Here is a 26,188-nt window from a genome sequence, read left to right on the forward strand (position 1 = left end):
GCCAGGCTTCTTTCCCTCCCTCCTCCAACTCTTCTTTTCTTCCTTGCTGTCTCCCTCCCTACCTTCCAACTTTTGGCTGTGTTGAATTTGTTGACTCATCCTGAACAAGCAGAAACTCCAATGATACTGTCACCTAAGAGAGAACTTTGCACAAGGTTGCCATGTTTAATAATTCATTCACAGAATCCTCAATCTCACAAAAGCCTGGAATGGATTTCCTGTTTGGTTATGGCAGGGAAGCTACTGTGGCCAGGCTCCAACTCCTCCCACTGTAGATAGCAGCAGCCTTCTTAAGCAGCCTGTGGCCGGGCACAGTAGCTCACGCCTATAATCCCAGCACTTTGGAAGGCCGAGGTGGGCGGATCACCTGAGCTCAGGAGTTTGAGACCAGCCTGTCTCTACTAACAATATAAAAATTAGCTGGGAGTCACGGTGGGCGCCTGTAATCCCAGCTACTCGGGAGGCTGAGGCAGGAGAATTGCTTGAACCCAGGAGACAGAGGTTGTAGTGAGCTGAGATCGCACCACTGCACTCTAGCCTTGGCAACAGTGCAAGACTGTCTCAAAAACAGCAACAGAAAGCAGGACGTGAGACTTCTACCTGCTCACTCAGAATCATTTCTGCACCAACCATGGCCACGTTTGTGGAGCTCAGTACCAAAGCCAAGATGCCCATTGTGGGCCTGGGCACTTGGAAGGTAAATATGCAAATCTTTGCACACCCTCTCTGGAGGGGCGTTTGGGTGTTTTCTCTTTCTGCATTCAGCCAGGAAAGCCTGGAGGTCGGGCAGGGGTTGGAGAGGTAAGATTCAGCCCTGGAGCCAGGACTTAGGTTGCTTTCTTTTCTCAGAGCTGATTCAGGCTGCAAAGCTCCAAGGGTGGCTTTCCCAGCAGTGATGAGAGCTTCTCTAGCAAGTATCAAATTTCAAGCAGCTGTTGGACTTAAAACTGTTTTCCAGGGCAGTTTCTCTCTCTGGTTCTAGGACACTTAATTGGGCTCAACGTTTCCCCCGAATCTTGGCTGTGGGTTTGTTGTGGGCTGGGTGGTTGAGGAGAGGATGCAGAGCCCGAAGTCCTTGGCACCCCTTTGCAGATCACGGTGTGAGACTTGGGCTAGCAGCATCCCTATGACCTGGAAACTTGCTAGAAATGCAAACTGGCCAGGTGTGGTGGCTCATCCCTGTAATTCCAGCACTTTGGGAAATCCAGACGGGAGGATTGCTTGAGCCCAGGAGTTGGAGACCAGCCTGGGCAACATGGCAAGAATCCATTTCTACAAAAAATAAATAAATTTTCTGGGCACGGTGGCACGCACATGTAGTCCCAGCCACTTGGGAGGCTGAGGTGGAGATTGAGTGTTGAGCCTGAGGGGTCAAGGCTGCAGTGAGCAGTGATTGTGCCACTGCACTCCAGTCTGGGCAGCAGAGTGAGATCCAAGAAAGCAAGAAAGAGAGAAAGAGAGAGAGAGAAAGAAAGAGAGACAGAGAGAAACAAAATGCAGAGTCTCAGGCTCCAACCCAGGCTACCTAACGGGCATCTGCACTTTAACAAGATCCCTACGTGGTTCCTGCACACACTGAAATCTGCAACATGCTGGGGCTGCAGAGAGCCTGGGCTTGGAGTCATGAGTGCCACCCGGCTGTGTTAACGACAGCTGGCAAAATGTGGTAAGGCACATCCAGGACTCAGTGAGGCAGGTTCCCGAGCCTCTCTTAGGCTAAGTTTCAAGTTGTTCCATCACCACCTCCCTCTGCCTTCTTTGCCATTTCCATCCATGATAGCACTACCCTAACTAGTGATGAGAAGCAGTCTTTGGAGTTCCTCTTCTCTCCTGTCCCTCATGGCTAATGTCCCTGCTGAGACTTCTGCCTCTGGCTCTCTTTCCTTCTGTGCACCCTGATTTTTCTTCTCTTCTGTCCCAAGCTAGAGGTTAGGACCCTCTGCTACAGCACTGGGTCATCCTCAGGATACATTCTTGGTGTATCTGGACGAACAGATCACTTCCAGCTTGATTCATGCAGAGCGTCTCTTGCTTGAATAGCAAGATTTGCCCAAAATCAGAGCTTCAATCCTATATAAACAGAATAAATAATCACTTCCAGATCTCCAGGGAATCTACTCACCCTGGGTGAGTTTACCAGACAGTTTCATAATTTTGGAATTGAATGAAAGAATTATGAAGGGAGCTGTCTTCAACACATGGGTATGATAGACTAAAGGATTATGAACTTAGCAGTGGAGGTGAAGAAGGGTGTAGCGTAGCGGTTGGGGGCACAGGGCTGCTTCTGGGTGCCTGGCAGCAGCTCGTTTCTTGTCCAGGTGGTAGGGTAGCTGTGCATCTCTGTTTTGTGTACTGTTCAATGTTTGTTATCTCACAATTGAAGAGGTTTAAAAGACTATTTTGTGAGAGATCAAGTTTTAAGTGCTTTTTTGCCCCCATCATTGGCTTGGCTAGGTTAGAACAAAATGTGATAATTCTATTTCCCTTCTTTTCTTTTTTTCTTTCTTTTCTTTTCTTTCCTTCCCTTCTTTCTCTCCCTCTCTGTCATTCCCCTCCCTCTCTCTTTCTTTTTACAGGAATCGAAAACAAACTCTATTCCTATAAGGTTTTCTATTTCTCCTTTTTTTCTGAAACGATCATTGTATAATGATGGCCTCTACTGAACCTTACTGTGTGTCAGGTGATGTGCAAAAAGCTTAATATTCATTGCAGCATCTCATCACCACAAAGGCCTCATGAGGCTGGTGCTATTTTTTTTTCCATTTTGCATACAAGGTTTACAGAGATTGAATCACCTGCTTAGACCCACACACCCAGTAAGTGATCGAATCCAGATTGATGGTGTAATGACCATTATCCAGATCCTTATCACCATTTGGGGAAATTGTCTGAAAATCCCTCTGGGTTATTTAGAGTCAAGCTTTCATCTCGGTCTTCAGAAAGCTGTAGTGGAGCCGTCTGCACCCCCACACACCTGAAGACGTTTCAGGACTAACCTGGATGAAAAGGGAACTGACTTTTAGCTAGGATAGGACATAAGGACATAATCATGAAATAATTCACTTTCCTTCTTTTCTTTTGAAAAGTTTTGTAAATTGTGTATCCTCCCAGAGATCCCCTGGCAAAGGAGACCCCAGTGAGGCCTTGGTTTGGAGAAACTGGGCCTTGTGGGGCAGCCTGTTGAAGGTGGCCTGGGGATAAGAGAATATGATGGTTGCTGAGTGTGGTGTAATTCCAGCTACTCGGGAGGTGGGAGGGTTGCTTGAACCTGGGAGTGTGAGGCCAGCCTGGGCAACACGGCAGGGCCCCATCTCTTTAAAAAAATACATATATGTGATGAGCTTTTCTTTTGCCTTTCAGTCTCCTCTCGGCAAAGTGAAAGAAGCAGTGAAGGTGGCCATTGATGCAGGATATCAGCACATTGACTGTGCCTATGTCTATCAGAATGAACATGAAGTCGGGGAAGCCATCCAAGAGAAGATCCAAGAGAAGGCTGTGAAGCGGGAGGACCTGTTCATCGTCAGCAAGGTGCAATGGTGCATTTGGTGGGAGGCCTTCACTTCAAGGCAGGCAGAAGTATCTGGGTCGGGTTGGCAGCAAGAACTCTGTCAGCCTTTTCTACATGTACCCCTTTCCATCTCTGCCTTGATAACATCCGTGGATACAATACTATCCATACTCCAAGCCATTATTGATATTTGAACATGTCATGGCTGCCCCACCTGCCTGTAGGTTGGTTTTCCCATAGTGGGCTTGGTTCCATGGAACCCTGCACTGACCTGGGCCTCCCTGTTCCCCATCAGAGGGATCTACCATCTGCCCAGAGGCAATCAGAGGCCAAGGGTGCAGGCGGTTCTTGATCTGCAGCCTCCCTTTCAGCACTGTGATCTCAGTGACTGTGCCCCTGAGACTCTCAGCCAGGGGGAATTTTAGAAAATGGTAGGGGCATTTTTCTATTGTCACATATGAATTTCTTTATTCATTCTAGTAAAAGGTGAGGTATACAATGTTATAAAAAAGAAGAGGATGTTGGGTGTGAGAGGGCTGAGAATCACTGGATCTATATTATACATAACTTGCTGAAAAAAAATAACACTAGTTCTAGGTACCTGGAAAATGCATACATCTGGTAGGACAAATAGACCTCACTGTGTAGCAGCCAAGTCTGGATAAAGCCTTTGTAAAATTATCACTTGGGGCCTTATAGGCTTGATAAGGGACCTATCAGATAGGTCAGATAAAGGACCATCTGCTCCGAAAGGCCTAAGAATGCTTGACATTTAAAAGCTACACACAATTCCTGCTCTCAGAGAGCCTACAGCTGAGGAAGAGACTGAGACAGGTAAACAAATTTCAAATCTGTGGCCACATTTACTTCAATGATCTGAAACACATATAGAGTACTAGGAGAGTTGAAAAAGTCAATTGCTTTTAACACTTAAGACATGTCATTGAGGTGCTGAGCCCTGGTGATGTTCCACACTGTGTCGTGGATCTTAATCAGCTTTGTTACAAATGGCTTGTGGTGGGTTAGATGAGGATGCAAATCAAAAAGCAGGGACAATGAGTATAATGTGGCCCTTCCTTTTCCCAGTATTAATAGCTCATTGCTACACTCTTTGCAGTTGTGGCCCACTTTCTTTGAGAGACCCCTTGTGAGGAAAGCCTTTGAGAAGACCCTCAAGGACCTGAAGCTGAGCTATCTGGACGTCTATCTTATTCACTGGCCACAGGGATTCAAGGTTTAAGACACTGTCTTTCTCAGCCTCTAGTTTCTGAGCAGGTGCCAGAAAATAGTAGCTGCACCAGGGATGTGGGGTGGTGTGGACTGGGGCAGGAGGACTTGCACTTCATAATTGGGAATGGCAGGTGGTCAGGAAGAGACCTTGGAGTAGAAACACACTGGCCTGGAAGGGAGGTTGAGGCCATGTGTGCTGCTGAGGTGGCCACATGCCTGGGTTTTCTTGCAGTTATGTCTGAGAGAAGACATGATTTCTGGTAGCCCAGACAAGTTGCAACTGCCATATCACCTTTGTCTTGATTCCACGCCCCAGGGTTGCCCTCCCAGGAAATCTCTTGGGTTACTCTTGCATAACTATATTCCAGGGCATAATTATCTTATTAAGCAAAGTACACCCGGGAATGGTATCTTGGAGAAAAGCCCAAGTATGGTGATGCTGGAAGGAAGCCAGTAGTGATCCAGGCACCCGTTGCCTGGGGCTCTGCTCTTACCTGCTCCTGAGGGGTGGGAGAGACAAATTTCCAGCTCTCTCCCCTCCTGACCAACTGGAGTGATGATGGCCTGCCACCCCTAATTCCACGCCTCTTCTAGAGGCTGCAAGTATAGAAGTTGGCCAATATCTTCTCCAGAAAACCACAGCTTGGATATCTAATCCTTATCCAGTAATATTGAAATGAAAGTTTGCCCTTGGGTGTATATGGGATCTAGGTGTATGAGGTTAATGTCCATGGTGATAATGAACTTCTGGAATGTACTAGCAGCAAATCTTAAAGTCAATCCAGTCGTTTCTAAAATAGTATGCTACAGTAGATACAGAGATTTTAATTAAACTCACATTCTTAAAGTATGTACTCCAGAACTTGAAAAAGTGGTATGCAGATGTGGTATTTAGTAAGAGTCAGGATCCTGAAACCTTGTTGAACAGAACCAAGTGTCCTGATGCAGATTCCAGTAAACTTTTCATTCTGTGTTCACAGTCTGGGGATGACCTTTTCCCCAAAGATGATAAAGGTAATGCCATCGGTGGAAAAGCAACGTTCTTGGACGCCTGGGAGGTAGGTTCCCAGCTTCCTCTAAGTGTACTGGGAGAGAAATCTTCAGTTATCCATGAGATTCCCATTGATATGAATGAGGCCATGTGCCTGATGCTTTCTAATTTCATCACTGTGATTTTCTAGCTCTTCTAATATCTTCCTCATCACCTTTGGCTTTTGGGTACATCTGATACTATTTATATTTCGAGGCTAATAGTCTTCAAATAAGACTGGAAATACAATGTACCCCACTTTGGCGAATACACATGCTGTTCTCAAACCAGGGCGAGGCATTTGGAACAGGAGGTTTGGGCCTGGGTGTGCTCATAGCAGCTGAGTAACCTAGGGTCAGTTTTGTAACTCATGTAGGGCTCAGTTTTCTCTTCTTAAAAAGAAGTTGTATAATACATACTACCAATATATATCTTTCAGTGTGTGATAAAGATTAAGATGGTTTACATGCCAGGAACATTAGTCATAAAGCCCATTTAACCCTAGGAGACAGGGTTAACATCCCCATTTATAAATAATGACATTTGAAACCTAGATTGTTTGATGACTTGCCCAGGTCATGTCACAATGTGTGTGGCAGAGCTGGGATTAGACCCAGACTCATCTGAATCACAAGTCCAACCACCAAAGCCATCAGCATGGTGCTTGGCAGGCAGTGAAGACACATCCAGAAATCAGGGAGCCTGAGTGCTCTGCTTCTCAGATCTAACCATGACCTGTTTCACGTCATTCACATTCAAAATGAATGAAGGGATGAACATTTTCTCTGGTCATTTTTTATTATTTATACCCTTTTGCAAATGCTAGTAGAGAATGAAGTGGAGGAATAAGTTATAAATGAACAGTGGCATATGACTCCAAGAGTTAATCGTGTTATTTTGGTAGCTGTCTGTGTAGGTGTGCATGTAGTTGCGAGTTTGTATTGTGTTTTACAAGCAAAAATATATTATGTTTCAACTTTCTGAAATGCTTATAATTGACATGATTCAATGAAATGTAGCTTTTTCTGTGTATTGTTTGTTCAAAAGCATTAATCCACAAGCACAGCTTTTTGTTGTTGTTTTTATTGTTTTAGACACTCTCACTCTGTCACCCAGGCTGGAGTGCAGTGGCACAATCTTGGCTCACTGCAACGTCCCTCTACCAAGTAAAAGCCATTCTCCTGCCTCAGCCTCCTGAGTAGCTGGGACTAGAGGTGCATGCCACCACGCCTGGCTAATTTTTGTATTTTTAGTAGAGATGGGGTTTCACCATGTTGGCCAGTCTGGTCTCAAACTCCTGACCTCAAGGGATCCACCTGTCTTGGCCTCCCAAAGTGCTCAGATTACAGGTGTGAGCCACCACACCTGGCTATTTGCATTACATATGATAAGATTTTTTTGCCTTAACTCTTATGATGCCATGAAGTATGGCAAATATGTCAATGTAGCCTGCTTCTCGCAGTGCTATGTTTTTTGAATGAATACAAGAATGACTGCTAAATAAAACATTTGAAAGGCATGAAAAGATAGCAGTGATCAAGATCAGAGGCTCTGATTTGAAATGAGCAGGATTGAATATGTAAGTGTTGGATGTTTATGTAGACCTACAGCCAGTTCAGTAGAAACCTCGCTGACCACATTGAAGCAGAGAGGAGGAAAAATGTATAAAGAAGTCAAGTTCTAATACAGGAAAACTAACCTGACCTATGTGCACAAAAACTTTTAAATTATCTAATTGCCCCATCTGAAATTTTGGGAAACCTAATGATTTCACAGCTTCTAAATTCTACTGCCCAATTTGGATAACGTCATATATCCTAGTGGTTCTCAACGTGGCTATGCATTAGAATCACCTGAGGAGTTTAAAAATCCCAATGTCTAGGCTACAAATCAGAGAAAATCTGTAAGAAACTCTGGGGGGTGAAATCCAGGCACTGGTAATTTTTTTTTTTTTAATTTAGAGAGAGTCTCTCTCTGTTGCCCAGGCTGGAGTACAATGGCATGATCATAGTTTAGTGCAGCCTCGGTCTCCTGGGCTCAAGCAATCCTCCCAAGTAGCTGGAATCAAAGGCACATGCCACCACATCCAGCTAATTAAAAAAATTTCTTTTTGTAGAGACAGGGTCTTGCTATGTTGCCCAGGTTGGTCTCCAACACCTGGCCTCAAGCAATCCTCCTGTCTCAGCCTCTGATAATATATATCAGAAACATATATATTATTAGTAGGTATTACAAGACTTTTTTTAAGAAGAGAAAGCTAAGGCCTACAAGAGTTATAAAACTTACCCTAGGTTACTCAAACCTAGGCCCAAAACCCCTGTTCCAATCCTCCTGTCACCTCCCAAAGTGCTGAGATTACAGTCATGAGCCACAGCATCCAGCCAGTATTTTTTAAAGCTCCCTGGTGATTCCAAATTGCAGCCAAAGTTGAGAAGGGCTGGATAAAGTGTTCCCTGAACATGTCGTGCTTATCCCTGCCTCTGAGCTTTGCTCCTGCCTTCCTGTGTCATATGCTCATGTTTTTTCCCTCTTTTCTCTCTGTCTTTTTTTTTTTTTGAGGCCCAGCTTATACTCTACCTGAAGGACTCCCCTGACAACTGTGGGCTGTGTGAATCTCTTCCTTCTCTGCCCTTTCTGACTCTGTCTATGCCACTGTGATGTTATCTGAGGCAGCCTCAGTGTCACGATTGATGGCTCCATAGAAGGGAACTCTAGCACTTTAATTGGACTATAAGAATCCCAGAAAAAGGGAGCACATTGTATACATTTACATCCTGACAACTTCTGGGCAGGATCTGGAACATGTAATAGATGGCTACTAAATACATGTTGCACTGGAGGCTGCTACTAACATGTATGGTATCTTTGGGCAAGTTTGGAAAATGCCCAATATAGGCTAAAAATTATACAAAGATTCCCTTCCTTGCGTGTCCATGCAGTTTCTGTACCAGGAAGCATGGCTGGATATGCAAACAACGGGTCAGGCTTCAGTCCCACACAACTCCATGGCCGGGTGCCCCTATCAGGGTGTAATCTGAATGCATGACCTTCCTGCAAACCAAAGCATGCTTAGTGTGGGAGAGAGGGACTCAGGACCCACAAGTGAGGCTTCTCCGTATGCCGCAGCCTCTTCCTGACTAACACAGCTTGCCCAGGTTTGGGTGTGCAATGCACACACACAACAGTAGCTCCCTGCTATCATTTGGATTCATTAAAAATTAAATCATCTCATAAGCTTGCAAATGTTGATTTTTATTTACTTTTTATTTTTTTGCATTACAAAACTTTCATATTTCCCCTGTGTACAGAAGTTTAATTTTTTATGTGTTTCTTCACGTGTAAGGTGAGAGTGGCAAGAACATAAAATCTTTACCTGTTACTCCTAGTTTTTCTTGGGCTGGGGAGGGGCAATAGGGCTGGAACCAGTCACTGACGGGCACCCAGGCCCTGGACTGAAATTTCCTGTGAATGCTTCGGCTAACCCTGTTGCGGTGGATCCTTTAGCAATTTCTGCCCCAGGGAGGACTAAGGCAAGCCAGGGTCCCTGTAGTCCCTCTGGAGCTGCCCATAAGGTATTCCTTTCTATGATAGGCCATGGAGGAGCTGGTGGACGAGGGGCTGGTGAAAGCCCTTGGGGTCTCCAATTTCAGCCACTTCCAGATCGAGAAGCTCTTGAACAAACCTGGACTGAAATATAAACCAGTGACTAACCAGGTAAATTCTGTTCAGTATAAGGGTAAGGGTCTTGCCCTATTACTTCTTAAACATTGGGAGGAATGTTCAGTCCTATGCCCTGAGTCTCATCTCAGGGGTCAGTGATCAGGACACTTTGGGGAGGTGTGAGGCTGATCTCACGGGTGATTTAGCAAGTATCTCAGTGGGCAGGTGTTTGGCCTTTGCTTGGTGGACTTTTTTTGCGTGTAGAACTCCCTGTGAACAACTCACAACAGAGCCAGCTTTCCCCGTGATGAGGATTGTTTGCTGTTGCAGGTTGAGTGTCACCCATACCTCACACAGGAGAAACTGATCCAGTACTGCCACTCCAAGGGCATCACTGTTACAGCCTACAGCCCCCTGGGCTCTCCGGATAGACCTTGGTGAGGCTTCGAAGTGGTGGGTCTTTCTCTTGATAATCTTAAAAACATTATTTTATAATTGGTAAATATTGGTATGGGTCCATAAGTTACTGGAAAGAAAAATGTGTGTAAGGTAACATGTTTGGTACACACAAATGGGATGACAGTGGGAAAAAATGGGACTTAAACAACAACAACAACAACAACAACAAGGGCGACATGCTTGACCCTCTGGGAATATTTCCAGTTCAGCCACCCAAGGGTGAACCAGGCTTTGCAAAATGCTGAGGCTTCAGAGCCCGGGGGAAGGACCCAAGTTTCCAGGTCCTCCAGCCTGTCTCCCAGATGGAGAGGCTCTGATGATCAGTCTTGAGGTCCTCATTGGAGTGGTGTCCTTCTGTACATGGTAGCCATGGTGATTGTTCACATCAGCATCTTTCTGCCCCTAGGGCCAAGCCAGAAGACCCTTCCCTGCTGGAGGATCCCAAGATTAAGGAGATTGCTGCAAAGCACAAAAAAACCGCAGCCCAGGTGCCATATTTTTATTTTTCTTGTTATCCAACAACTCATTCTTCCAGTCTCGTGTTTCATATCCTGTGTTGTCCTCAACAAACTCCTTAAAGGGGAAGAACACAGGAGCTGAAGCCCTCTAAATTGTTTCCTTTGAAGTCTGTTGGAACCTCTAGGAAACACAAGAGCTGTCACTGAAGCAAAGATAGCTTCTGTCTCACAGCTTCCTGTCAAGCCCTACAGCCCAGTGGCAAAGCATGGCTTTGGAGTCTAGGGATATGCGTGCAGATGCCAACTCTACCTCTGATCAGCCTTATGACCCCCAAGCTACTTTCTTTATTCCTAAAAAAGGAAGATCACAGGGTTGTCTCTAAGGTGAAGGGAGAGAAAGAGGTGGGGGTCTGGCACAAGTCTAATAGCTGTGAAGGGATCAGTAATTATTAGCGATTGTACCCGAAGCCACAGTGAGCTGCAGAGATGTTTTATTCTTCCTTTCCATAAAAGGAGGGGTCTTTGGAGCTGAGTGGAAGCCTGATGTCCCCTTTCCGCATAGGTTCTGATCCGTTTCCATATCCAGAGGAATGTGATTGTCATCCCCAAGTCTGTGACACCAGCACGCATTGTTGAGAACATTCAGGTAAGATTCTGGCTGGTCAGCCCTGGTATTCCTCAGTGGAGTGGGGGACAGGCAGACCTTCTCACTAGGCTTCTCACCTCATCGCTGCATTGTCTTTTGCCCCCTCCCTTCCCACCACCCTATCATTTTCCAGCCCAGGGAGCTAGGCTCAGTAGAGCTGAGATGAATGACCCATGGGCTAAGAACATCCTGGCGGCAGTGCCTGGTGAAGCCCTATCAGGTCTGAGCACAGTTGTGCCTCACACCACTGAGAAGACCCTCAGTTGCCCCTGAGCAGCTAGGCCCTGGGCCACACACAAGAACAGACTGTCCTGGCCTCCCTGGTCACTTCCCGGCAGCAGAGGAGGTATGAACTGTCCTTGCAGAAGTGTCCTCTGGAAGGGCCCTCATGGAGCACAGGGCCTGTGCACACCTGGGGGTTAGTGCCTGTGAGCCTGGTCTCCCTTCCCCCAGATCACTGAACACTACAAATACTGTGGTCTTTGTGTAGGACCTAATTTAGAGAAAAATTTGTATCCCGTGGACAGAATGGGAAAAACTCCTGTGGCCAGTTTGTGCTGTGAATGTGAGCTCCCTCCCTGCTAGAATGGCCGGCAGTCTCCAGCCACAGCTAGAATGGCCTTACTAATGATGTATTGGAACTCCTACCTTTCCAGGTCTTTGACTTTAAATTGAGTGATGAGGAGATGGCAACCATACTCAGCTTCAACAGAAACTGGAGGGCCTGTAACGTGTTGCAGTAAGTGGCATGGAGTTAACTAGAAGCATTGCCAGGAGTTTTTCTAAACTAATAGACGGTTAGTTGGAAGGATTAGAAGGCTGCTGGGACTACTTGTGTCTTCAAATACTATTTTGGGGCAATTTTGAACGTTAAAATTGGGGTACTTGGGAATCACTGTGAGGGACACATCTCTAATTGCTGCTCATTGTCTGAACTTCTGGATGTAGAGCTAGAATCATAACAGAAGGTGTGTTGTCAATAGGCAGGAGGCAGAACATTCATTTATTCATTCATTCAATCAATATCTCATGGTCATCTATGTGCCAGGCATTTTCTAGGTGCTTAGGTTATCATACTGTACAAAGTTGCTGCCTCCATAGGCTTAGGGAGGGAGGGAAGAAGAGACAACAGAAATAAATCAACTCAAAATATAGATGTCAGACAGCAACAAATGCTAGACAGAAAAATAAAGTAGGGCAAAGTGAATAGGAAGCGGTGGGTGGTAGTGGGACTGATCCTTTATACAGGGTGTGTAAAGGGAGGCTTTGCTGTGAGGGATATACCATATGTATATTTGGGGGAAGAGCATTCTTGGCAGTGATAACAGCAGGTGCAAAGTCCCTGAGGTGGGATTGTGTTTAGAACATTCAAGCAAGAAGACCAGTGAGGCTGGATTAAATAATCTCCAAATGCCTCTTAAAGGAGGTGGTGCTAACTTTACTTAAAATCTTAGATAAGTGGTGAAAAAAAGCTTTCACTCTGGCTGGGCAGGCATTCTAAATCATCTCTTTACAAGCAATACTTTCTGAATAATGTATCTAATTAAATGTATCAAAGAGAGTTGTCTGGCGTTTATTACTGCCAGATCTGTAATTCAATGACGATTTGAATCTCTTTCAATGTTTCTATAGCCAAAAATGATTTTTCACCTTTTAAAAATGATTGCGGCTGGGCATGGTGGCCCACGGCTGTAATCCCAGCACTTTGGGAGGCCAAGGTGGGCAGATCAAGAGGTCAGGAGATCAAGACCATCCTGGCTAACATGGTGAAACCCCGTCTCTACCAAAAATTAGCTGGGCATGGTGGTGGGCACCTGTAGTCCCAGCTAATTAGGAGGCTGAGGCAGGAGAATGGTGTGAACCCGGGAGGTAGAGCTTGCAGTGAGCTGAGATTGCGCCACTGCACTCCATCCTGGGCGACAGCGCGAGACTCTGTCTCAGAAAAAAAAAAAAAGGTTTCAGTATCTCAAGCGCTGCTTGCATGTCATGATATTCCATATCTATCCTGCCCACCCTAAGTATCATAGGAGCCTTTCCTCATCTTACAATGGCTTACTTTTATTGGCGCTTAACAAAGTAGTAGCTACTTAGAGCAAAAAGGAAGGGTGAACATAAAATGGGACTCACCCCCAAACTAAACTGCTTACCTTCCTATGAGCGTCATTTCTGGCAATGGGTAGCAATGGAGGCAATGGGTTGGTGGACTCAGAAGTAAATCCACCTGGCCTCAAATCCAACTTTAACACTGGTTTATTAGCTGTGTGACATTGGGCAAATTTCCTAGTTTTTCCAAGTTGGTTTCTTCACTTATAAAGTAGGATGATAATACTAATCCCAGCTAACATCCACTGAACCTTAGCTTAGAATGTGCCAGGGTCCTGCGCCCTTTTCCAGTGGTATTATCTCATTTAATACTCAGAACAATCCCAAGCTGTCAATTCTGCTGTTGTTTCCTACCTCATGATGTTGTGAGAGTGGATTGGGACAAGACTTGTCTGTCACCTCGCCTGACACCAGGCTTACTATGAGTTGTCATTCCGAGTTTATTCCAGTGCCCTGCTCACTGTCTGCCCTCCTTCCGAGCAAAGCCCTCATATCGATTTGAGGGAAGGTCAAAGCGTGGGCACCCTCCTTATGTTCTTGCAGGGAGGAGGCTAAGAGAGCACAAATATGATAGAGTCCACCAGGGAAGAATACCTTCTCAACCAGAGTTGTTGTTTTGATGGAACTCAGTTTCTCTGTTTTTGTTTTTTGTTTTTTGTTTTTTCCTGCAGATCCTCTCATTTGGAAGACTATCCCTTCGATGCAGAATATTGAGGTTGAATCTCCTGGTGAGATTACACAGGGGATTCTCTTTCTTCGCTGAAGTGTGACTACCTCCACTCATGTCCCATTTTAGCCAAGCTTATTTAAGATCACAGTGAACTTAGTCCTGTTGTAGACGAGAATCGAGGTGCTGTTTTAGACATTTATTTCTGTATGTTCAACTAGGATCAGAATATCACAGAGAAGCATGGCCTGAATAAGCAAATGACAATTTTTTCCACTTATCTGATCAGAACAAATGTTTATTAAGCATCAGAAACTCTGCCAACACCGAGGATGTAAAGATCAATAATAAAAAATAATAATCATAACCAACATGTATTGAGACTGTACTATGTGCCAACACAATTTGAAGTGTTTTCCTGTGGGTGAAGTCATTGAATCCTCAGAATAATCCCTTTGGGGTAGGTATTCTTAACATCTTATTATTCACATTTGCTGGAAGAGGAAATGGAGGTAGAGGGGAGGGAGGAGGAACTTGCTCAAGGCCACCCAGGTAGTAAGTGACTGAACCAAGTTTCAAAGGGAGGCAGGCTCTGGGGTAGCTCACAGCGATCGATGGTCATCCTCTTTCTCCTGAGCCTTTTCCTGCCACCTTTCCTTCTTGCCTGTCTCCACTCATTCCCTGTCTTGCTCTCACAGCTTGCCTTCAACACCATTGTGCCAAAGAGTCAATGGCAGAGCCTGCAAACTCCACAAAGATGCTAGTGTTCATTGAGAGAGGTGCGGCATTTTCTTGGGAAGTAGAGGTGTGGCATTTCCTTGGGAAGTAGGGTGGAAAAACAATAAAGATACTTACTATTGCCATTAATCTGGAACATTTCTGTTTGTCCTATAATAATTGCTTCTTATGAAATATTCCAACTATATAGAAATGTACAGAAAATAAACTAATGAGCATCTGGCCGCCCACCTTATAATGTTAACAAGTGCTAGCCGGGTGTAGTGGTGCGCACCTGTAGTCCCAGCTACTCCGAAGGCTGAGGTGGGAGGGTCGCTTGAACCTGGGAGGTGGAGGTTGCAGTGAGCCAAGATTGCACCACTGCACACCAGCCTGGGTGACAGAGAGAGACTCTGTCTCAAAACAAAAAACAAAGAGCGAATGCTAACATTTTGCCATATTGGCTCCAAACCTTTAAAAAAAAATTAAAGAAATTAGGGGTTACCAATATAGTCGAGGACCACTTCGTGCCTCTCCCCATCCCCATTCCACTGACCCCCTCTCCAGAGGCAAATGCTTATCCTAAATTGATGAGTCCCCTCATCCTCTGTTTGGGGTTGGGGGGTACACCTACATTCCCAAGCTTCCTTGCTATGTTAGGAATTCCCCTGGTTTTGCTCAGTGAGAGGTACAGTTAGGAGCTTGACAGGCTGGAGAAGGGAAGACCAGGCGTTTCTCTCTCCCTCTCTCCCTGTCTATTGACTTTGAGCAGCATCTCCAGTAGAAGGCACATTTCTCTGTGGGCTCAACTTTTTCCAGGCAGCCTCCACCTTGATTCTATCTCCTACCAGACAAAGCTTCTGGGATGAGGAAGCAGCACTCTTTCTTTGTCCTTCTTCCTTAGGAGCAAGGATCTCTTCCTGCTGCTGCTAAACTAGTTGCCTCATCTTCTCCTTTCGATAGCCCAGCTCTTCCATCACGTGTATCTGATCACCTATCATAACCACGTATTTGAATCAAACATCCAATTTTCAAAAATCTTAGCATAGTTTCTTTTCTTCTGGCTGGTCCTTTGACTGGTATACTTCCCATCCACATTTTTGTATTTTTATTATATATGTACACATCCATACATAATCTCATAGACTGGGTGCTTTTAAAATGTATATAAAATGTATACAATTGATGCACAGGAAGCAATTTCAACCCAGAGCCCAGTGATATCTCCTTAGTGAGCATTTTGTGAACATTTTCTTCTTTGTGTCACTGTGATTATGACTTGCTTGATAAAAAGCTTTGGTTATAGGATAAAATGATTGGGTTTCTATTATGTGGTTTTTTGTTTGTTTGTTTCACTTGAACTTAACCAAACAGAGGTAAATTTAAAAAGCTAATGTGGAGAAATGTTATGTTTTAAAAAGCAACTTCTTACTTATTCTGTTTTCTGTCTTTGTGGAGAAGGAGTCTTGCTCTGTTGCCCAGGCTGGAGTGGAGTGCAGTGGCATGATCATAGCTCACTGCAACCTTGAATTCCTGGGCTCAAGTGATTCTCCTGCCTCAGCCTCCTGAGTAGCTGGGACTACAGGCACAGGCATGATGTCCTGCTAATTATTTTTTGTAGAGACAGGATCTTGCGATGTTGCTATGTTTCCCAGGCTGGTTGGAAACTCCTGGCCTCAAGTGATCCTCCCGCCTCTGCCTTCCAAAATGATGGGATCACAGGCATGCGCCACCTCACCAGCCAGTTATCTGATTATATTTTCAGCATTTATATCTCAAGTAATGAGAACCTTACATGTCTCAGGGTCCTCAATGTCACAACTGTAACAAATACAATGCATCCATCCTAACATTTGTTCACTATTTTATCCCAATTGGTTGGAAATAAAGCCACCATCATCATCACCTAAACCAAAGCTGCCTTTATGGGGAGATAATCTAAGGTATACACTACAGGTGTGTGTTAAAAAACTCTTATGATAATGTAGGAAATTGCATTATGAAGAGGAAGGAAGGGGAGTAACCACAGAGAGGAAGATGGTAAGTAAGGTCAGTGTGGAAAAGAAAGGGAGCTTGTCATGGGAAGTAGGGAGGCAAGGAGTGAGGCTCTTATGTTTCAAGTATTCTCTCCATTCATTGTCTAAGAGAGGGCTGGAAAGATGGGTAGCAGCTACCATGGAGATTCTGGAATCACTGTGACTGTCCTGCCTGGCCCAGGTAATCCAGAGGGCTAGACTTACCCTGTTGTATTTAAGTGAGATCTGGCAAATGCTGGGCAGATGATGCCAAACTATAACTGGGACCTAAAGGGATTTGGATCTCCCAGGCAAACCCCCTAATGCCTGACTGTCCAGGGCTGCTCCAGTCATTTCAACAACCTTGCAACAGCTCTGCATTTTACATGATTAAAAATTTGGACCCAGCGGGGCCTGGTGGTTCACACCTTTAATCCCAGGACTTTGGGAGGTCAAGATAGGAGGATCGCTTGAGGCCAGGAATTTGAGACCAGCCTGGGCAACATAGTGAGACTGTTGCTATATGAACTGTTAAATATAAAAAAATTTGGACCCTACTTATTGCATTATTGTGAGATTTAACTGTACATTATATTTAACAATGTACAGATGAGAGAGACTTCTGTAGAAAATAGTTTTCAGTAAAATTTGAAAGAACCCTGAAGAGTGAAGATTGTTGGAAATAAGTTTTTTTTTTGCTTTAATGACCATGCATGACTATAGAAATGTAAACTCCGAACATATAATTATGCAAAAATAGGCCAGTGGCAGTGGCTCATGCCTGTAATGCCAGCACTTTGGGAGGCTGAGGAGGGCGGATCACTTGAGGTCAGGAGTTTGAGACCAGCCTAGCCAATATGGTGAAACCCGGTCTCTAATAAAACTACAAAACTTATCTAGGCATGGTGGCACACGCCTCTAATCCCACTCAGGAGGCTGAGGCACGAGAATTGCTTGAACCTGGGAGGCAGAGGTTGCAGTGAGCTGAGATTGCGCCATTGCACTCCTGCCTGGGTGACAGAGTGAGACTCCATCTCAAAACAAAAACAAGCAAAGAAACACACAAAAATAGGAGATAAACAAACTTGGAGAAAACCATTTGGCAATTTTCTTATAATCAAAAGAGTTTATTCATATAAATAAGAAAAATCTCAGATGCCACAAAGAAAGTTTTTACATAAAATTGACCATTAAATGACATGAAAAATTGTACAGACTAGTAATAAAAATGCAAATTAAAATAAGCTTTATACACTATCAAACCAGCAAAACTTAGAAATAAAAGAAAATCTATCTAGAAAGATTTGAATATTAAGAGGGTTTTTTTCTATGTTGTTTGGCAACAAGTTTATTTTTGTTATTCTTTTACATAATTTTCAAAATTTCCACAATAGGAAATGAACTTTTACATTCTAGAGAGGCATTAAGGATTTAAAGAATAACAGATTTAGCTCAATTAGTTATTTTATACATCCACTGGGAAAACCAAATGAAAGAGACACTTTTACTTGAAATTATTCTCATTTAACAAGCCTTTCGATTTTAGAAAATACGTATTCTGAATGTACAATGCAGTGGAATTTGATTACATTTAATTTTAAATTCTACCTAATTCATTTGTTTTTCCTCATTTGTTGTCAGCATTTTCCCAGACATTTCATGAAAGTTTTGCACCCTTAAAATCTTATAGTGTTGCCTTCCAGCACTTTTGTTGGTTCAAAAATATCAGTCCCCAGATAAGTTAGGGAGAGTTGGTGAGGACCAAGAGGACCTTGACCGTTACTAAAAAATTACGCAAGAGAGGTACTTGTGCCTCAGGGCTTTTGCCCTTGCTATTCTCACTGCCTGGGATGCTCTGCCCTCAGATATTAGAATAATTCTCTGACTTGTATTTTTAATTTCCTTGCTGATTTATCGTCTTTTCAGAGAGGACTTTCTTCATCACCCTATTTAAAATTAACCTACCTCCTCTGATATTTCTTCTTGCCCTTCTAAGTGTTTTCTTCTTCTCCACAGCATTTGTTTATCAGTATGTCATATATTTTATATATTTGCTGTTTGCTTGCTTACCCTGTTTCTACCCACTAGCATGTAAGCTCTATGAGAGAAGGGATTTTTGAGTTCTGTTAATTATTGTATTCCCCGCCTCAATAATATCTGGTGAATAAATAGATAGATGGAATGGATGGAACAATGGATGGACGAATGGATGGGTGGAGGGACGGAGGCATGGATGGATGGTTGGAAACATGGAAAGAAGGAAGGATGGATAGAAAGACAAATGGAAGGAAGGATGGGTGGAAGGATACATGGATTGGGGATGGATGAAGGATGGATGGATGGATGGATGGATGGATGGATGGATGGATGTGTGGGATATGATGAGGTTTCTCTTCAGATAACCTGATCAATCTTTTATTCTTTAATTTATAGTAATCCTTCCACCTTTTTTCCTTTTTCTCCTTTTTTCCCTTTTTTCCTTTGTTACATGCCCAGGCATGCCACAGTACCAGGTGTTATTAGTACCTGCTCACATTCCTTTCCTTATTTGGAAAGAGGACTAACTTTTTAGCTCATTACAGACACCCCTTCCCCTTTATTCTCTGCCTTTTTTACATGCCCACCTTATCTAAAAAAATCCAATGTTTAGCCAACCAGGATTACTTTAGATTGTACGACCTGACCCTGGCCAATGGAGAAAGGGTACAGGGGCAGTACTTGTGTCAGGAGTAAAGGCTCTCGTGCCCCTTTTCAGGTGTGCTCTCATGGCGACTGGCCAAGGAGGCACCCCTCTGCGCAGAAGTAAAATTGCTTTGCTAAGAATCCTTTGTTCAAGTGTTCAATTTCCTTAAGGTTTTGAGCGTTATTCCTAACAGTTCTGGAGCCCAACTTTGGGGCTCGAATCTTCTCCTTTGGGAAGGGGGCCTTCGGTCACCCCACCCGGAGGGGACGCATCCTAACTGTCTAGTTACCGTGCCCCTAGGGTGAGGTGAGAGAGATCAGGCCCCCCCCTCCCCCCCCCCCCCCCCCCCCGCTTTCTGACAAATAAGTCTGGATTCTCAACAAAGCGGGGAGGAGAGGCTTGCAAGACCGCAGCAACAAGAGGACCAGGAAATTCTTGTGCATGGAATAAGGTAGGAGACTTCGCGAAGGTGACAAAGTATTTCCCAGGTGGTTGGGATAAGCTGGAGGCTGAGAGTGTATAAATGGGACTAAGTATGGTGGTTGTGTGGAGTGAGTGAGTCTTCTCTATGGCCTCATGCTGCCATCTGTCAACTAGAGTCAGGAACAGACAGAGTAGACAAAGAGGAAGGGGGAGGGTAGAAATCCAAACAGGTTGGGTTGGAGCCTTTCCCCAAAGCCTCAGTAAGCCTCCAGGAAGGGGGAGGGTAGAAATCTCACAGGAGGGGTTGGGCCCCCTCCCCATAATCCCTAAGATGGGGAACGTTTCAAGTAAGACAGGAAAACTAAAGAGTCTAGAGAGTGATGAATTTCCTTCTGATAGCCCCTTGGGGCTTATGCTAAAGTATTGAAAAAATAATAAGAGAACCAAGTATAAACAAAAACAGCAGATGATAGAATATTGTTGTTTTATTTAAGTTCGAGAACCCATCCTTAAGCCCTCACTTTCCTGGCCAAAATTTAAGTGTAATGAAGAGCGAATTTGTCACCTGTTAATCAAATATGTTAACAGTAAGAGCCCTGTGTCCCAGGAAAAATCGATTACGCCCTCTGCTGGCGGCAGGGACCAGTTCTCCCTTACCCTTTAGACTGGAGGGAGAAAATCAGAAACCAACCTTTCTAAAAAGGAAAGAGTTCCCATGCCTAGACAACCCATACCTACCAAGACATGGGATCCTCTAAATCACCTTCCTTCCTTCAGCGCCCCCAGTCCTGCCCCTTTGGTTCCCCTCTCAGGTCCCTCCGGCTGTGGTTTCAGGTTACTCCCAAGCTGTTTCAGGCCACGCCCCAGCCTGTGCTGTCCCTTCAGCTGAGGTTTCAGGTTACTCCCCAGCCGCTTCAGGCCACAACCCACCAAGTTAAAACTATATTAAATCAAAACGCAAGGAGGGAGATCACCAACTCAAAAATTTTAAAATATGAGGCTATCTTTCTGGGAAAAAGGTGATTTAATATTAAGTACTAATAATTCACTTTATTCAGCAGGCTCTTTAACGGGGGATCCAAACGTAAAACGAGAGAGCACGGGTGTTTAAATCGAACTAATTACCATAGGAAAGTTCAACCAGACTTAGGAAAAACTCCCTTCAAGACAGGGTGGCACTTATTCATAGATGGAACCTCCCAGGTGATTAAAAGAAAGAGACATAATAGGTATTCAGTGATTAATGGAAAGACTGTTAAAAAAGTAAAATCAGGAAGGGGGCCTAATAATTGGTCTGTCCAAGGGTGTGAACTGTTTGCACTCAGCCAAGCTTTAGGACATTTACAAAACCAAGAAAATCTATCTATACTGACTCTAAGTATCCCTCTGGGGAGGCACACACATTTGGGAAAATTTGGATGGAGAGGGCTCTTATCAATAGTAGAGGCCAAGATTTAGTTCATAGAGAACTGATGCTCGTGTCCTCAACAATCTCCAATTGCCAGAAGAGATAGCTATTGTACATGTCCCAGGGCACCAAAAGGACTCGCCTTTCACAAGTCCAGGAAATAATCTTGCAGATCAAATTGTGATACCCTATCTTGTTTTATCCTGATTGACTCTTTCTCAGCTGAGAGAGTCAATAGCTTGGGAGACTCAATTGAGAGTCAATATCGAGAGAGTCAATAGCTGAGAGAGTCTTAGCTTGGTTTCTTCGCTTGCAGCCCCTCGTCCCCCTCCCTTAAGGACATAACTGGTGCAAGCTGACTCCAAGCACATCCAAGAATGCGCTTATTGATAAGATACTGAGGCAAGCTGTACCAGCAGCTCCTGGGAGCACACTTGGTTGGTGGTATCCAAAGCCCCTGCTTTTATCACTTTGTGATACTTTAAGCCCCTGCACCTGGAACTGTTTATTTTCCTGTAACTGTTTCTGTAACCATTTATCTTTTAATTTTTTCCTGTTCTTCTGTAAAAAATTGCTTCAGCTAGACTCCCCCTCCCCTCTTTAGGCCAAGGTATAAAAAGAACTCTAGCCTCTTCTTCCGGACTGAGAGAATTTCAAGCTCTAGCTCTCTCTCAGTTGCCAGCAATAAAGCACTCCTGAATTAGTCTCAGAGTGTGGCATTCTCTCTATAACTTGCTCGGTTACGACATTTGGAAGCCCCAGAGAGATTCGCCACCGGGTGAAGACCTGACTCATTCCGGGCTTCCCCAGACAGACAGCTGGCTTACAGGGCCACCTGAAGACGTTCCAGGGCTCCACAGGCCACTGTCTTCTGGAGGGGAACGGATCGACTGCTGGTGCGCCCAGCCAAATTCAACTTCTGAGTCCTCAGTCTCTAGGCCCGGGAAGGTAAGTCAGATCTGACTCTGTCTCTCTGGGAGGGAAACGGCCCTGACGAAGGTCCTCCCTCAGACTCTGTCCATGCTCCAGGACACTGGAGGACAGAGTCCTGGTTTCTGTCAGGATTCTCTGTTAAGTCTAGTCTCTCTCTCTCTCTATCTCTTCTCCCTCTCTCATTCAGGTCTCCGGGAGACCTCTGTTTTAGAATGGGTATAAAAATTGTAATAAACCCTGAGTGAGTGAGTGAGTGAGTGAGTGAATGTGGAGTTCAAGGGCTTGCGCTTGAATTTCCAGTTTGTAGCTCCAGGGTGAAAGCTAGGGAATTCGAGAAGGCCCTCACCTGTGGTTCCGTGGTGACCTCATAAGGCTTAGGGCGGCATCAGGCATAGCTCGATCCAAGCCAGCGGTTTATACCAGCCTGCCAATGCCAAGAGGAGCCTAAGTCCCCGAAAGGGGAGCAGCCAGGAGGGCATCTGACTGATCCCATCACGGGACCCCCTCCCCTTGTCTGTCTATAAAAATTGCCATGCTTGTTTATATACCCCAGTGCCTATTGTCCTGTTTAGTGTCTGTCTAAATTTCATATGTCGGATCGTCGATACTGCCCAAGATGACTGGGCAAGGACTTCTTCAAGGTCCTTAGTACAGATTTTCTATCCCAGGAGGTCAAATTCCTCATTAGTCAGTTGGGCTGGCCATCCCAGTCCTGCCTTTTCTGTCAGAAACAAATTAGGTGTTGTTATGGGGAAGGGTGTGGAAGACATTCATCCGTTTAGGATTTCTGGCACCATAAAGATTGCTGGCGTTTGGATTGCCATACCCCACGCCCCAACGACTGGTCCACCTTCTCCTTAGACCAGTGGTGGATCCAAAATAGCCACCCTGCTGACCTCCTTACTCACCTTTTCTGTCATCCCATAACTTTTCCCATGCCCTTAAATAAGGCACTGTGCAGAGAAACCTACACCCATACTGCTCTACTCTGTCTGGACTCTTATTTTGCCTCTTTTGGCTACTCTCCAACCTTTAGGGAAATCCAAGTGGCCCCTTTCCTCCTCATCCCCATCCCTTACCCTGCACATCTCATTTTCCTGTGTTGCAGCAAGTCCAGCGTCTCTAAGACTTGGCTGTGTTCTCCCTCCTTAAACCCTTGAAGGAAAGGACCGAGTTTGAACATTTTGCTTTCGAGTCGTGGAGACACCAAAGTTATTTGGGATATAAGTCAAGAAGGGAGGGTCACCTAAGTCCCACTGGCTGAGGATCCCTTGGACCCACCTCTTATCCTCTCCATAGATCTCGAAGCTTGAGGAGACAGACCTTATGTGGCAAGAAATATTGGCTATAGTTGTTTTCCTACTTCTTCTAGCTATAATACTTCTGTTCTTCTGATACCATAGCCTCCCAGGCCGTGAATATCTTTGTCCATGCTGGGTTTAATATTTTTGTTCAAACCTTGTTAATTGCCTCCAGAATAGTAAACTCTTCTTCCCGGCCCCATAAAGATTGGAGTCCTCTCCAGTGTATGTTGCAGAATTTCTCTCTAGGCTTCTCAGATGATTATGGGTTCCGCCTTAAAAAAGGCAAACTCTGGACACTCTGCGAAGTAGAATGGCCAAAGTTTGGAACTGGGTGGCCCCCAGAAGGGTCACTAAACTTCACAGCTGTTCAGGCTGTGTGGTGGGTCGTTGTTGGAACTCCCGGTCACCCCGATCAGTTTCCCTACATTGATCAATGGCTAGATTTAGTCCAGAGCTCTCCTTCATGGCTCCACTCGTGATAAAACTCTGTAGCCATTCGTGATCCTACCTCCAAGGTCCTTTTTAGCCAGACCTCACTTTTGCCTCGACCCTCAGCTCCCTCGATTCCTCCTGTACTGCCTCCTTCTGAAGAAGAGGAAAGTTTTCTTCACCCATTTCCACCACCCTATAACCCTCCTGCTCCCCCAGAATCTTCCCTTGTCTCCTCAACTACATCCCCTGTGGCCTCTCTGCCTATATCCTCCCAATTATGGCCTCGGCCGGAGGAGGTGGCCCCGCTCCTCCCACTGACAGAGGCCCAAATCCCTTTGGGCAGTGAGCGTTGTGCTCCATTTTTAGTTTATGTCCCCTTCTCTACTTCTGACCTGTACAACTGGAAGGCTCATAATCCCCCCTTTTCTGAAAAGCCCCAGGTCTTAACCTCACTGATGGAGTCTGTGCTCCAGACTCACCGGCCCACCTGGGATGAGTGTCAGCAACTCCTTTTATCCCTTTTCACCTCTGAAGAGAGGGACCATATCTGAAGAGAAGCCAGAAAGTATTTCCTTACATCAGCCAGCTTTTAGAGATAGCCCAGAGAGTTTTCGACAATCGAGAATTTGAAAAGCAAAAACAGGTAGCTCAGGCAGCTGAAAGGGCTGCAGACAAAGCATCAAAAAGACAGGCAAAAATCTTAGTGGCTGCCATCCAAGAAGCCAAAAAGGAAGGGCCCCCATCACAGAGCACTGACCAGGGGACCCCGAGTCCCCACCAGGAAGGCCAGAAACGTAAGCGGGCTCCCCTATAAAGAAACCAATGTGCTTCTTGCAAGCAGATTGGACACTGGAGAAAGGAATGCCCATTAAAGCCAGAGGAGAAACCAGAAAAGAAAAAGGTCCTCACCCTGCCCCACAGCAGAGGAATCTGATGATTGACGGGGCCAGGGCTCTTTGTCACTTGGTCCCGGGAACCCATGGTGACCACCACAGTGGGGGGCCAGCCTGTACGCTTCCTAATTGACACCGGGGTGGAACACTCAGTACTCCAGACACCCTTAGGCAGTGTCTAATAAAAAGGTTGCTGAGTAAAGGGCTACTGGAGCTATTCAGGAATATCCTGTCACCCACTCACGAGAGGTGAGTTTAGGACAGAAAAGAGTAACCCACTTGTTCCTCGTGGTCCCAGAGTGCCCCTTCTCCCTCCTCGGATGAGACCTGCTTCATAAGCTACAGGCGTCCATCTCCTTCTCGGCCCAACAAACTCACCTCATGTTAGGGGACACAACGCCCCCTACTGCTCAGCTCCTGCTAACCACCTTTCGGTCAGAGGAATATCTCTTAGTTTCACCCTCACAACTGCCAGAGAATAAAAGTAATCCTCTCCTACTGGCTTTACAGACTCTGTTTCCTCATACCTCCCAGGACTGGCAAACCACCATCTGCCAGCTGTTGTAGAACTCCTGGCCACCGCCCTGCCGGTCCAGGTCAAACAATATCCTATGATTCTGTGGGCTAGAGAGGGAATTAATCCTCATATTCAGCAACTATTACAAGCTGGTATACTCACACCATGTGAGATCGCCTGGAATACTCCATTTTTGCCGGTCCAGAAACCCGGAACAAATGATTACCAGCCTGTACAGGACTTGCAGGAAGGTAACAAGCGGACAGTCACTGTCCATCCAACTGTCCCTAACCCTTATACTTCACTCAGCCTGCTCCCGCCAGAACATATGGTGTACACTGTCCTTGACTTCAAGGATGCTTTTTTTTGCTATTCCTCTGGCCCCAAAAGTCAACCTATCTTTGCTTTTGAACAGACAGATCCTGGCTCGGTAGACACCACCCAATTAACCTGGACTTGGTTACCCCGAGGTTTTAAAAATTCCCCCACCCTTTTTAGGGAAGCCCTCCAACAGGATCTTATACCATTCTGAGCCAGTCACCCTAACTGCACTCTTCTCCAGTATGTAGACGACTTGTTATTGGCTACTGAAACTACTGACAGCTGCCTGCAACATACTAGGGACCTACTTTACCTCCTTCAGGAATTCGGGTATCAGGTCCCGGCCAAGAAGGCCCAGCTTTTTCTTCCCAGCATTTCCTACCTAGGGTATGAGACAAATGAAGGAAAAAGGGCACTCACCAGTGCTCGAAAGGCAGCCATCCTTCAAATCCCCACTCCCACCACTAAGAGACAGGTACATGAATTCCTGGGCGCCGTGGGATATGGTCGCCTATAGATATTGGGGTTCATGGAAATTGCCAAACCCCTGTACACCACTGCTGGAGGGAATACCCTGCTAGTTTGGACTGACAAAGAAGAACAGGCTTTTCAAAATCTGAAGAAGGCACTAACTGAGGCCCCTGCTCTTGCCCTCCCAAATATCTCAAAACCATTTCACCTTTTTGTTCATGAAAACCAAGGAGTCGCTAAAGGGGTACTTACTCAGACTTTAGGGCCATGGCAACACCCAGTGGCCTATTTGTCTAAGAGACTGGACCCT

The 26,188-nt window shown here is 45.3% G+C and overlaps 2 protein-coding genes across 4 annotated transcripts in view; both read left to right on the top strand.

The window, feature by feature from the left end:
• Nucleotides 1–286: 286 nt before the first annotated feature.
• On the top strand, nt 287–14,128 carry AKR1B10 (aldo-keto reductase family 1 member B10). 2 transcript variants are annotated; one of them, XM_001140450.7, is made up of 10 exons: nt 287–697; nt 3,361–3,528; nt 4,626–4,742; nt 5,719–5,796; nt 9,360–9,482; nt 9,759–9,865; nt 10,294–10,375; nt 10,908–10,991; nt 11,648–11,730; nt 13,766–14,128. In XM_001140450.7, exons 1-10 carry the CDS (start codon nt 632–634, stop codon nt 13,806–13,808), a joined length of 951 nt encoding a protein of 316 aa, XP_001140450.4. In that variant the 5' UTR covers nt 287–631; the 3' UTR covers nt 13,809–14,128. The 2 variants fall into 2 exon arrangements, with proteins under 2 accessions (XP_001140450.4, XP_054511168.2); XM_054655193.2 differs by lacking the exon at nt 4,626–4,742 and having other exon boundaries at nt 541–697.
• Nucleotides 14,129–21,815: 7,687 nt separating this feature from the next.
• AKR1B15 (aldo-keto reductase family 1 member B15) overlaps nt 21,816–26,188 on the top strand; it is a 30,949-nt gene continuing 26,576 nt past the window's right edge. For both annotated transcript variants that reach the window (XM_063815600.1, XM_016958175.4), the window contains exon 1: nt 21,816–21,955. The gene's annotated coding sequence lies outside the window, so the exon portion shown is untranslated. The remainder of the gene's footprint in view (nt 21,956–26,188) is intronic.

This window comes from Pan troglodytes, chromosome 6 (assembly GCF_028858775.2).
Source record: "Pan troglodytes isolate AG18354 chromosome 6, NHGRI_mPanTro3-v2.0_pri, whole genome shotgun sequence".
NCBI lineage: Eukaryota > Metazoa > Chordata > Mammalia > Primates > Hominidae > Pan > Pan troglodytes.

Bases quoted from the DNA above. Each gene is read 5' to 3' on its own strand.
- AKR1B10 (XM_001140450.7), top strand. From the start codon at position 632: ATGGCCACGTTTGTGGAGCTCAGTACCAAAGCCAAGATGCCCATTGTG. The intron at 698-3,360 runs GTAAATATGCAA...TTTGCCTTTCAG, and splicing joins TGGGCCTGGGCACTTGGAAG to TCTCCTCTCGGCAAAGTGAA. The intron at 9,483-9,758 runs GTAAATTCTGTT...TTGCTGTTGCAG, and splicing joins ATAAACCAGTGACTAACCAG to GTTGAGTGTCACCCATACCT.